This window comes from Carettochelys insculpta, chromosome 32 (genome assembly GCF_033958435.1).
Source record: "Carettochelys insculpta isolate YL-2023 chromosome 32, ASM3395843v1, whole genome shotgun sequence".
Lineage (NCBI taxonomy): Eukaryota > Metazoa > Chordata > Testudines > Carettochelyidae > Carettochelys > Carettochelys insculpta.
The window spans coordinates 6,465,471-6,478,978 of NC_134168.1; the positions used below are offsets into that span (position 1 = coordinate 6,465,471).

Sequence of the window (13,508 nt, forward strand, 5' to 3'; positions counted from 1 at the left end):
CTGCAGGAAGGACAAAGAAAGACACTGAATATGAGGCCAGCTACAAATATGGATGTGTATCATGCAATTTGAACTGGTTTCCTTTACTTCAGGATAAAACAGGCAGCAATTCTTTGTATAAATGCGGAACAGAGCCCAATCATTGTTAGACATATAATCATAGAATCATAGGGCTGGAAGAGACCTCAGGAGGTCATCGAATCAAGTCTCCTGTCCACAGCAGGACTAACCCAAACTAAATCGCCCAGCCAGGGCTTTGTCAAGCTAAGATGTAAAAATCTCTATGGATGGAGATTCCACCACCTCTCTTGGTAACACATTCCAGTATTTCACCATCCTCCTGGTGAAATAGTTTTTCCTAATATCTAACCTAAAGCTCCCCCACTTTAACTTGAGACCTTTGCTCCTTGTTCTGCCATCTCTCACTACTGAGAATGGTCTCTCTCCTTCCTCTTTAGAACCCCCCCTTTCAGGAAGTTGAAGGTTGCCATCCAATCACCACTAACATCAGCTGATGTTGCCCTTTGTATGCGAATTCAGCTATGGCTACGTAGGTCAGCCGGAGATTTGACCACTTAGAGGGTGCACCTACACTAGCCGGCTACTTTGAAGTAGCTGGCACAATGTTGAAATAGTACGCATTGCATCTAGATGTGCCTTGAGCTATTTTGATGTTGAAATCAACGTTAGGTGGCGAGACGTCGAAATCGCTATTCCTATCTGAAGATGGGAATAGTGCCCTACTTCGACATTCAATGTCGAATGTAGTAATACAGATAGAAGAAGTGAGAGGCAATGAACAGAAGCACCAACAACGCAACAAAAATAATGAATAGATTCATGGCATGGTCATGGGCATGACTGGTGCACATCACGGAATCATGGAATCATAGAACACTAGGACTGGAAAGGACCTTGAGAGGCCATCGAGTCCAGCCCCCTACCCCAATGGCAGGACATCTATCTAACCTGTTCTTAAATATCTCCAGTGATGGAGATTCCACAACCTCCCTTGGCAATTTATTCCACTGTTTGACCATCGTGACAGTTAGGAACTTTTTCCTAATGTCCAACCTAAACCTCCCTTGCTGCAGTTTAAGCCCGTTGCCTCTTGTTCTATCCTCAGAGGCCAAGAAGAACAAGTTTTCTCCTTCCTCCTTATGACACCCTTTTAGATACCTGAAAACCACTATCACGTTTCCCCTCAATCTTCTCTTTTCCAAACTAAACAAGCCCAATTCTTTCAGCCTTTTTTCATAGGTCACATTCTCTAGACCTTTAATCATTCTTGTTTCTCTTTTCTGGACCCTCTCTAGTCTGGACCCTCACTCTGGTGGACACTATGGAATTATGGGAAAAGAATTTCATCTTCTATAAATAGCATAAAAGCACTGAAGTGAACCGCAGAGCTGAGACCATGATTAAGTTGGTGGAATTCAGACTAAGATGTTCTGAGAACAACAGATTCATGGGTACACTTATAGATAGAGTAACAGGTGGATATTAGAGAGAAAGAGAGAGAGAGAGAGAGAGACAAGCCACATGCTGAGACATAAAATAGGGCTCTCTCGGCATGTACGTAAAATTGCAATGAAAAAATCAGTGACATGATCTTGCTCTGAGGGCAGATCAGACACAAAACCTATGGACTTCAATGGGAGAATATCTGAGACTTACATTATTGATTTTTAGTCTCCCTTGCGAAAGAGGAATGGAGTCATCACCTATCTGCAGACACAATACATGTAGAAAGAAACAGAGGTGTTTTTATCTTATTCACTGTCTTCTGGGATCAAGTCCCTGAAGGACATTTCTAGTAGTATTCCTTGGGAGATGAATAATACTGCCTCAAGTCACAACAAAGAAGAAAGATCCCTTGGTGAGTCATTTCACGTAAAGTTGTACCAACGCCATCATCAACATCACGTGTTGTCTTTTTGCAATTTTGATGGGGTTTACTGACAGTGGTAAATTGAGTGATACTTTTTTTTTTTTGGTCTGGAAGAAGGAATAATTTTTCCAAGGCAACACAACACAAGGAGTCTGTGGCAGTGGCATAAACAGTACCTCAGGCTCACAAGTCGAATTCCTTGGTGCTGAGACTCCAGGTCCCCTCTCCTGCCTCAGAGCCATGATCAGAATCCAGGAAATCTGACTCCCAGCCACACCTGCTCTAACCATTATACTCCCTTCCCCTCCCATGGCTGGGAACAGACCCCAGGCATCCTCACTCCAGGCCCCACTGCTTTGCCCATAGGGCCCAATTCTTTCCTAAAAGACCAGACTGAAAGCCCAGCACGGTCAATGGGATGGTTCCCTTTGACATCAGTCAGTTTGTAGCAGGACCAAGATTAGGATGAGCTGCTCGGAGCACTGGAGTTAACTCTAGCTCATCTAGTTAGAGTATGGTGCTAATAACAGCAAGCTTGTGGGTTCAAGCCCTATGCTGGTCCAGGAGAGTCAGGGAGGGGACTTCGTATGTTAGGTGTGCCTAGTCTCTGTGTACCAGGGATCTGTGGTGCAATGGAAAGCATTCTGACTTTCTAAGTCGTTATGATTACCTTGATCTGAAGAAGTGGGTCTGTCCCACAAAAGCTCATCACCAAATGGATGCCCTTGTTAGTGTGGGGGAGAGATAGCTCGGTAGGCTGAACATTGGCCTACCAAACACAGTGGTGTAAGCTCAATCCTTCAGGAGGCCATTTAGGGATGAGGAAAAGAGATGTTAGGGGTAGTGCTTGATCTTGCCAAGAGGGTAGGGGACTGGACTAGATGACCTCCTGAGGTCCCCTTGAGCTCTAAGAAGTGTGCCTCCAAGCATACTCTTCACTGCAGGAGGAGAAGTCAGGGACATGTATGCATAATGAGATGTGGGCCTAACATATAAGCCCATGAGTCACAGTCCTGGTCTGAGGCCTTGGCCACAATGGTCAAGATTTTACTGATGTGAAGCTCTGAGAGACAGGATCTGGCACAAACAAGGTTAATGGTGTAAAGCAGTAATCAGTACTAGGCAAAGTCAGGAAGGCCATTCCAGAGGAGTCATAACAAACACCTCCTGAGGAAACATTTGGGTACCAACACACACCCTGCAGAGAACAGACTGACTGACCCAGGGTCAGGAGGGAGTCTAAAATGGCATCATTCTAGAAAACCTTTGAATCCCTGTGTTCAACGTAATGATAACATTTGAGGTTATCAACATGATACTTACTGCAGTGTAACAAGTTTGTACTTAGGTACAAGAAATGTGCCCCAAGGAGTTGTCTTTCTCCTGCCTAAGGGTCAGTGGCACAGCCCATGATATTGACTGAGTTGACTCCATTGTCTTGGGCACACATTCTTAGCCTAATTATGGACATCAGATCCAACAAAGCCTTTGCCATCCTTTGTTTATAATAAACCTGGCTGTGGGTCTCCGATTATTATGTGATTTGTGGTCTTTGGGGATACTCTCAGAATCAGCTGTAAGGGCTCTCGGCACGTGGCCATAAGACATATAGTTCGAAAACCACACTACAGAATGCTTATTGTAACCCACACACCTCATGGGTGTGGCTCACCCCCGATGGGGTGACACCTAGACCACTTACAGAGTGAAAGAACGAGACTCCTCTACAGCCTACACTGAGGGTCAGCTGGCCTTTAGCTCAAACTCTAGAGGCTGCTGCACTAAGTAACAATGGTCCCAGGTTGGAATCTGCCTGTGGGTGGTTACATTGTCATCACTACCCATCAGGACATCATAGAAATCTCGGGCTGGAAGGGACCTCAGGAGGTCATCTAATCCAGCCCCCTGCCCAGAGCAGGACCAACCCCAACTAAATCATCCCAACCATGATTATATCAAGCCAGGACTTAAAAACCTCTAGGGATGGAGATTCCACCACCTCTCTAGGTAACACATTCCAGTACTTCACCACTCTCCTGATGAAATAGTTTTTCCTAATATCCAACCAACACCTCTTCCTCTGTAACTTCAGACCATTGCTCCTTCTTCTGCCATCTGCCGTCACTCAGAACAGTCTCTCTCCATCATCTTCAGAGCTCCCCTCAGGAAGTTGAAGGCTGCTATCAAATTGCCCCTCACTCTTCTCTTCTGCAAACTAAAGAAGCCCAAATCCCTCAGCCTCTCCTCATAGGTTATGTGCGTCAACCCCCCAAGTATTTTGCTTGCCCTCCACTGAACCCTCTCTAATGTGCCCACATCCTTTCTGTACTGGAAGGCCCAGAACTCAATGCAATACTCCAGATGTGGCCTCCTCACCCTTGCTCATGGCTTGGCATGAGCTAAGTCTTGCTCACTCTGGCTAAGGCCTTGGGCCTCATAGCTGGCCTGTGCACATAGGCTTATATTCAGACCTTTATTTTACTCCTTTGGATGAGGAGGGTCTCAGGGCAGAGAGGTTAGTTGCGGGAAGGCGGAGAAAGCAACGGGGGCCTTGCTGTCTGGGCGACAGCCTTCCACTGCTGGTAGCAGTTGGGGGCACATCCTGGCAGTGGCACAGGGGTGGCAGTCTGGAGCTGAACATGGTGGTGATGAGCAGATCCCTGGGGCTGGCAGCAGCAGGGGATGGAAGTTTTCCGGCTCTGGTTATAGTGGCACTGATTGCGAGTGGCTTACTGGGACTGCCTACAGCAAGGGCCATATAGTCCCAAGGGGGAGGCAAGGGAGCAGGAAGTTACCTGCCAAACTGCTTGCTTATGGCCCAATGAGGTGCTAGCTGTCCCAGTTCTGCAAGTCTGGCCCCTCACTGCGCTCTGTGGTCATTTCACAGCATAAGTCTCTTTCCTAGTGGCCTAACTCCCTTCTTATGTTAGGGAAAACAATGGCATTCCAAGCACATCCCATCGTCCTGGCACAACCGAGCACTGACCTAGCTGAAGTTAGGCAACGATGAAGTGGCATGGCAAATTTGGTGGTCCTAAGTCTTCCTGTTTGGGAGGAGCTGTTGAACAAAAGGACGGATGGACAGACAGACACGTTCACTCACGTACGAACGCTTTCAAATATATAGGGGAAGTAAAGGATGAAGGTGTGAAGAACTGACAGCAGAAGCGCAAGAAACCTATGTGTCTAGACCTATAAAATGAGGTTTCAAAGACTGTGGGGGGGGTCAGGGGAGAGGGAAATATCTGTTATTGTTGGCTAGACAGAAAAGCTTAAGCAGATATTTTAAGTAGAAGGCCTTACTGCCTCAATAAGAGCATTCAAATAAGTACATAAGCTGACGGTGACCTTCAGTAAACCACTGATATGCTCAATGTATTACATTAATAGACTTTTGTCCCCCTTGGCTTGGAACAAGTTCCTCTGAGAGCATGTGAAAAGGTGCTGGTGCCTTCGCCTTCTCTTGCTAATGTCCCAGTAGTCTAGTTCATGAGGCAGGAAGGAAAGACCTTTAATTTATAACACATCCAACCATGTGCTTTGTTCATGCCAACCCCAAAGAGTCCACCACTGTGTCACCTTATTCATGCCTTGTAATAAAGCCACATGAGCGCCAAGCTGGAGCACTGTGCTCAGAAGCAATTATGATGGGAGCAGGTCCACAGTCAAGTCCCTCACCTTGCTGCTTGCGGAATAAGAGGGCCACGTGGTGCCCTGCTGTGGCACAGGTTTAAGCATGGACCCAGAGTCTCCTTTGCCCCCAAGTAAGATCCCACTCAGCTCTGTGCAGCACATCACCCCTTGGGGCTGTGCTGGAGAACTGGGGTTAGAGCTGACCCACCAAGGAGAACGTCCAAGAATACACTTCACCCTGTTCTCAGAAGTGCAATGATGCACACTGCTGATCTGGGGTGTTGGGATCCAACAAACTGAGAACATCCTATAGAGCCCTCCAGGCCCATCCCTATTGTTCAGTGGCTCCTGCTGCCAGCACTGACTAAGGAGGAAGGTGTCCCCATCCCCACACCTGGCAGCACAGTCCTCCTACAGCCCTGCTGGAGTAATGGGGTCAACATTGCTGGAGAGAGCTCTCACGTGAGCCCTTCACCTCCCTCCCTGCAGCACACAGCCCCCTGGCTCTTCTATGCTCCCCCACAGAGTTTCTTCTAATGCTCCTGGGAGCTCCTCCTAATTCTGGTCCCACTGCAAACTGACTAGAGCCAAAGGGAACCAGCCCACCGCTTGGTCTGGGTTTTAGGTCTGGACCTCCAGGAGGAAAATAAACCCTACAGTTAGGGCAGTGAGGACTGGGAGTGAGGACTGCTGCAGTCTGTTCCCAACTCTGGCAAAAGAGTGGGGTGTAATGGTTAGAGCAGGTGGCACTGGGAGTCAGAGCTGTGTTCTCATCATTTTTCTGAGACAGCAGTGGGGCCCACAGTGTCAGCATCAGGGACCTGGAGTCATGAGCCCTGGGGCACATCATCCCTCATTCTAGATAAAGAAGAGTCAGACAATTTATCACAGTTAGTAAATCCTGAGTTGATTTTCAGCTCGCAAACACACACAATGGTGGTGATGCAACTCCCCGTGAAAAGACTGACCTCACATATTTCATTTTATTGCAATGTAAGGCACGGACGTTCCTACCCCGTGGAATACTACAAGAAATTTCCTTCAGCGACATGGTCCCAGAAGCCAGTGAATGAGATAAGAACACCTCTGCTTCCTTCTACACATATAGTGCCCTCAATCCAGAGATGGAATTACTCTTCTTAAACAAGGTAGGCTAAAAATGAATGTCTTAACCCCACAACCATTTCCTCACTGAAGTCAATGGGCCTTATGACTCAGTCTAGAGAAGAATCACGTCATAGGTTTCTTCACCTGAATTTTGCGTACATGGGCAGAGAAATTTAATGTGTGATGGAGCACATGGGTTTTCTTTGTATTCATGGCTATCTATCCATCTATCTATGTAACTTTCAGGGAGGTCAAACAGTGGAATAAATTGCCAAGGGAAGTTGTGGAATCTCCATCGCTGGAGATATTTAAGAACAGGTTAGATCGATGTCTATCAGCGATGGTTTAGACAGTACTTAGTCCCGCCATTGGGGCAGGGGACTGGACTCGATGGCCCCTCGAGGTCCCTTCCAGTCCTAGTATTCTATGATTCTAAGATCTATCTTGGTCAAATCTTTCTGGCTGTCAATGTATTAGTATATCAGTTCATCTATTGGTCTCTGAATCTATCATTCTGAATGCTACTAATTTAACAATAGTGAATCAGGTCTTCAGCCCTGTCATGCTAATTTACGCTAGGTGAATTTCTGGTCCCAGAATTCCATCATGCCCAACATAGTGACAGATGGGTGTCAGCCAGGCTCACAGCCATGCCATGAATTTATGCTTGTGTTTGTTGTTTTGTGGTTGAAGGTGTTTTCTACTTCTTTTGCTGTCCCCGTCCTCTGTTTCCAAAACCACACCATCGTCACACATTGCATCTCAGTGGAAATGTTGTTTCTTGGGGTCGGTCTTGAATATGGATATGAATACAGGCAGTTGGGTGGGATCAGTCCAATCATTTCTAATAAGAAAAGCCAGGGAGAGGATCCCAGCATGGCATGTAATTTACATCATAAAAAAGAACAATGAGACGTCTTGTGGCACTTTATAGACTAAAAGATTTATTGGGAAAAAAGCAGTCAAGTAGCACTTTAAAGACTAGCAAAATAATTTATTAGGTGATGAGCTTTCGTGGGACAGACCCACTTCTTCAGCCCATAGCCAGACCAGAACAGACTCAATATTTACGGCACAGAGAACCAAAAACAGTAATCAAGGTGGACAGATCAGAAAAATATTATCGAGGTGAGCAAATCAGAGAGCAGAGGGGTAGAAGTCGGTGGGGAGGTCAAGAATTAGATTAAGCCAACTATGCAAACAAGCGGGTCTGTCCCACGAAAGCACATCACCTAATAATGTTGTTAGTCTTTAAAGTGCTACTTGAGTGCTTTTTTGTTTTGATAGTGTATAGACTAGCACGGCTTCCTCTCTGTTACTATTCAACATGCAAGGCACCAGATTTATTGGAGCATAAGCTGTTTTTTTGCAAAGACGCACTTCGTTAGAATCATGTCTGTTAGTCTATAAGGTGAGACAAGATCTTGAGTTGTTTCTGCAGATACAGACTAACACAGTTATTTTGTTAGGCTTTAAAGTGCTACTGGACTGCTTCTGTGTTGCTACCTCTGGCAACCGAGAGTTAAACGGTGTTTCCATCAGCTGAGTTTACCTAAACCCTCTCTCCACAGAATCTGTTCTTCTCTCATGGCTGTCATGTTCTCCTGTATATAAGCAGCGTCTCAAGACACCTTGAAGAGGTCTGGAAATAACACGCAATTGCCAGTGACGAATCAACAGAGACTTTATTCCTAATGGTGAGTACATTTCTGTCTTCATTCAGCACCAGCCCGCTAAAAAATAAAGAAAATAAATCAAATTCCTTTGTGAAAAAAATGGTTTTATCCAGATTTTATTTCCATGAGGAAACCTTGAAATGAAAAAAAAACCAAAAAAACTTTGGAATATAGAATTTCATTTTCATTGATGTTTTCTGTGAGAAAACGTTGAAGTTGATAGCAGTTTTCAATTTCCTATTCCAATTTCATATTATTTCTTCTGAGCTGCAGTTAGGGTTTTTGTTACTTAAGCTTTTCATAGATATTCAGGATGAAAAATTAATATTTGAAAATTAGCAGATTTACCCACATTTCCTGGGTCCTTAATTTACCTTTTTTTAAATAAAAGCAATAGATAACGTACTTGATTGGAATTATTATACTTTTTTCAAAAATATAGATTTTTTTAATGAGGTAATTTTTTTATTCTGGATTTCTTAAGAAAGATATTGATGATTGTTTTCAATTGTTTTATTATTTCTAAACAGAAATTCCATCAAATGTGATTTTTTTCTTCATCTAACTCAAGGACTTGGAAGGGATCTTAAGAGGTCACTGAGTATAGTCACCTGCCCTCACAGCAGGGCCTATCAGCATTCCTAACACATGTTTTAAAAGATCTGTTTGCTCCAGATTCCCAAAAACCCCCAGGAAGAGATGAACTCATAAACCTAAGTTTAATACTCCAATAGTCAAGCTACCAAGCTATGCCATTTCCTACCTGAATTTATCCTTTCCTGTATTTTATCACAAAAGGGTGATAGTCAGTTTGGTTTCCAATAACATTTCCTTCTAGTTTTTAAACTTTAGCCACTGATTTAATGGTTCTGAAACAGAATACAACTCAACATTTCTCCTTTTTATCTCTTTTCTATAAAGTTCATTGAGAAGCATCATACCTGATAAACATGGTGTAAATAAACATTCTCGAAAGAAAGAAAGATTTTTTTAAATTATTATTGTAATTATTATTTAAATGTTTATTTTGATTTGATGAAGACCAGAACCCCTGATGGTGGACATTAATGTACTTCCATTGGTGATATAAACTGACGTAGATCCCACAGCATCAATTGATCAGATTTCAAACTCTTTCTACTCAACTGTAGTCCCACCAGTGTCAAAGTGGTCACATTTCCAGGTGAACTACATTGGGCATAGCTTGACTGATATCAAAAGAGTGACACCTGTTTTAAATTAATGATTGTTGGGCCCACTTATGTGTTTATAATAGAACTGCAGCAGGTTTTAGTCTGAAGAGTGCCTATAAAGTGGGAAAAAAGCTGTATGAATAATTTGATTCACATTCACAAGTTTGTTATATCTCAAATTTGATCTCCTTGTTCCCCCTAAGATGACATATTCTGAGAGGGACTACAGAGAGAACCAGACCATCTCTGATGTGTTCATCCTGGTGGGTTTTTCGCACTTTAACGAGCTGCAGATTCTTCTGTTTCTGGTCCTTCTGGTTGTCTACCTGGTTGCCTTCATGGGGAACCTGCTCATCATCCTTGTGATAAAGCTGAACCCCTCCCTCCACACGCCCATGTATTTCTTCCTGGTTCACCTGTCTGTCTTGGAAATCTGCTTCACCACCAGTGTCTTCCCGCAGCTGCTGGTTCACCTCCTGGAGAATAAAAAGACCATCTCCATGGTGGGCTGTGCAGCCCAGATGGCCATTATTACTGTCATAGGGCTCACTGAATGCTGCCTCCTCGCAGCCATGTCCTACGACCGCTATGTGGCCATATGTCACCCCCTGCACTACACAACCATCATGAGTGGGAGGGTGTGTGCTTTGCTAGCAGGGGCTTCGTGGTTCATCAGCATCTTGGTGGAAGTAGCTCAGACCACATGGCTCTTCAGCCTGTCCTTCTGCCGCTCGAACCGCATCCACCACTTCTTCTGTGACGTCCCACCAGTGATGAAGATGGCGTGTGCCGACACCTCCAAAAACGAGATCATGCTCTTGACTGTGTCAGTTCTGTTCATCATGGGCCCGTTCTTGTTGATAATCCTGTCCTATATCCTCATTATTTCGACCATCCTCAAGCTGCCTTCGGCAGAGGGAAGGCGTAAAGCCTTCTCCACCTGCTCCTCCCACCTCATGTTGGTGACATTCTTCTATGGAACGGCCCTTTTCACCTACCTGGTGCCCAAATCTAGCTCCATCCCAGAAAGTGATCAACTGATTTCCCTCATGAACACAATTTTGGTACCTCTGTCAAACCCCATAATATACACTCTCAGGAACAAAGAGGTGAAAGGAGCCTTGAGAAAAACAGCAGCAAAGAGCTTCTTTTCACACAGCTGGATAAACTGGAGAATGGAAAGTAGAGTTAATTAAAACAGGGGAACGAGGGAACCTTTTTTTAATTACTCTCAATGTCCATCCACCAAACAGGCCTACAAATATGATTGGCCGTGCAGCAAACAGAACATAAAAGGCAAAGTCACTCGGTGATCCTTGCACCATGACACTGAAATGGAGACATATCTGGGCTGCACAATGTATAATGTTATGCAATAATATTAAAGAGGTGATAAAGGCATGACAAAAAGAATACCCCATACAAAGCTGAAGCTCTCTGTGTGTCTTGTAGCCTACCCAGTGAGTAAGTAGGCATGGAAAAATGACAGTTATATAGTAGCAGACAATTAACTCAGCATTACTCAGGTTCTTTTGGGGATCAGGGCAGGGGGAGAAGAATGCAGGAGTCATGGTAGGGGGTTGGGAGGGTCTGTGAGGCCGAGGACACTGTGGGAGTGCAGGAGGAATTCTGGGTGTAGGAGCGCAGGAGTCAAGCTTCAGTGGTGAGGCAGGGGCTGGGTCTGTGGGGGTGCAGTATGAGAGCTGAGATGGGAGGAAGAGGGCAAGTTGGAGGAGTGGAGCTACTGGGCTGAGGGCATGGGGTGAGGAGAGGATCAGGCCAGGAGTCTGCGGGTATGGAAGTGCTGGAGTGAGGGTTTGGGGAAGTCACCCCTTGTGGTGTCCTGACAGGTCTTGTGCTCTCTTGATGAAGGTAACTGTGCAGCCACGTGGGTACTCCCCTCTGTATATCACATCAGCCCTTCACTGACAGCTCAGGTGGGAGACTCTAAGGGAGTCACCAAAGACCACAGAATCAGACAAAGTTCAAAGACAGCAGAGACAGGTTTATTGCCTTATGAAGTACAGTAAGAGTCTTCAGCAGACTCTACCAAACCACAATGCATAGGTCCTCCCTGAGAATGCCCATGACTCAAGTCAGGGACATGGAATCCATCTCTGCCTCCTAGGCCAGACGAAGACGACTTTTTGGGGTACCCTTTTATACACAGGAACAAACAAGTAACACACCACTCCTGACATAAGACCATAAGAACGGCCATACTGGGTGAAACCAAAGGTCCAGCCAGCCCAGTAGCCTGTCTGCAGACAGTGGCCAGTGCCAGGTGCCCCAGACGGGGGACTGAAGACAATGATCAAGCGACTTGTCTCCTGCCATCCATCTCCAGCCTCTGACAATCAGAGGCCAGGCACACCATTCCTGCCCCTGACTAATAGATTTTTATGGATCTAACCTCCATGAATTTATCTCGCTCTTTCTGAAATTCTGTTATAGTCATAGCCTTCACAGTTTCCTCTGGCGAGGAGTTCCACAGGTTAACTATGAACTGCACGAAGAACAACTTTCTTTTATTAGTTTTAAACTTGCTACCCATTAGTTTCATTTGGTCTCCTCTAGTTTGTGTATTATGAGCACAAGCAAATAAATCAGGTGGCCACCTCTTCTTGCTTACATACACACCCTGCAACTCTCATACATGAGGTTTCAATTACTGTCTATCTCACTGTCTGTTTAGACCCTGTCCTGAACTTAGGTTGGTCTGTCTGTTATCTGTAGGGAATACATTGGTTCCAAGCGGTCGATCCATGAGTTGCGCTGTTACAGCTCCTCTAGAAGGTGCTTCCATTCTGTGCCTGGCCCTTTTTTGTGTTTTGTAGCATTAACCCGGTTTGGTCCAGATTTTGTCACCAGAGCCAGTCTCTCGCTCACAGCTTTGCATGAGCAAAGTCTTGTCCACTGTGGCTTCAGCCTCATAGCAGACCTGTTCATATCGGCTTATATTTTCAGGCCGTTATCTTAATACCTGGGGTAGGAAGGAGGCTGGGGCATTGGGGGCTGGAGGAGATGACAGGGGTCATGCTTCCCATGGGGCAGCTTCCAATTGCTGGCAGCAGTTGTGGGGGGACACCTCCACCAAGCTGGCAGTGGTGGGAGGCATAACCTGACGGTTGGCCATAGTGGTGCTGGACACCCCATGGATCTCACTGCCACAGAGGAAGGTAGCTTCATGGGTCTGGACATGATGGCACTGGGTGGGAGTGGCTTACCAGGGCTGCCTGCAGTGAGGACCACATTGTGCAGGGTTGGGGATGGGCAGGAAGCTAAGCTGAACCCCAGCTACTGCTGGGCCACTGGGGTTCTATCTGTCCCAGTTCTGCATATTTGGCCCCTTGATTCCCCCTGTGGTCATTGCATAGCGTAATTCTTCCTTTCAGTGGCCAACAGCCTTTCCATATAATGGAAAACCATGGTATTCCAAGCACAGTCTATGATCCTGGCAAACCAAACCTTGAACTTGCTTTAAATTAGGAAAAGATGAAGCCCTGTAGCAAATTAGGTTTTCCTAGGGCTTATTTTTCATGAGGAATTCTTGAAAAACTCGACAGATGGACAGACAGACTCACTCGCTCACTCACAAACAATTTTTTTCGGACATACAGTAGAAGTCAAGACTGAAGAACTGACCACAGAAGCTCAAGAGCCCTCTATGCCTCGACCTATAAAACGAGGCTTCATAGACTGGAAAGGTGGAAAAAAATATCTACTATTGCTGGCAAGAGAGAGAGAAGTTTTCCCAGAAAAACTTATTGCCCCACCCACCTTGTCTTCCTGATGGGATCCTGACAGTTACAACACCTGCACATACCAGAAAAGGTTAAGCAGATATGGAAGTTGAAGGCCTAACAGCTTGCGTAAGGGCCTTTGTTCCATGCATTAACATAAGTAAATAAACTGACAGTGACCTTCAGTAAACCTGTAATATGCTCAATACATTATGTAACAGACTGTTCCCTTTGGAAGGGAATGAATCCCTCTCATAGCATATGA

At 45.4% G+C, this 13,508-nt stretch overlaps 1 protein-coding gene across 1 annotated transcript; it reads left to right on the forward strand.

Annotated features, from left to right (window-relative positions):
- The first annotated feature begins 9,703 nt into the window (after nt 1–9,703).
- Nucleotides 9,704–10,696, forward strand: LOC142005019 (olfactory receptor 10A4-like). The gene has a single exon (XM_074982697.1). The coding sequence runs from the start codon at nt 9,704–9,706 to the stop codon at nt 10,694–10,696; it is 993 nt and encodes a 330-aa protein (XP_074838798.1).
- The last annotated feature ends 2,812 nt before the right edge of the window (nt 10,697–13,508 follow it).

Bases quoted from the DNA above. Each gene is read 5' to 3' on its own strand.
- LOC142005019 (XM_074982697.1), top strand. From the start codon at position 9,704: ATGACATATTCTGAGAGGGACTACAGAGAGAACCAGACCATCTCTGAT.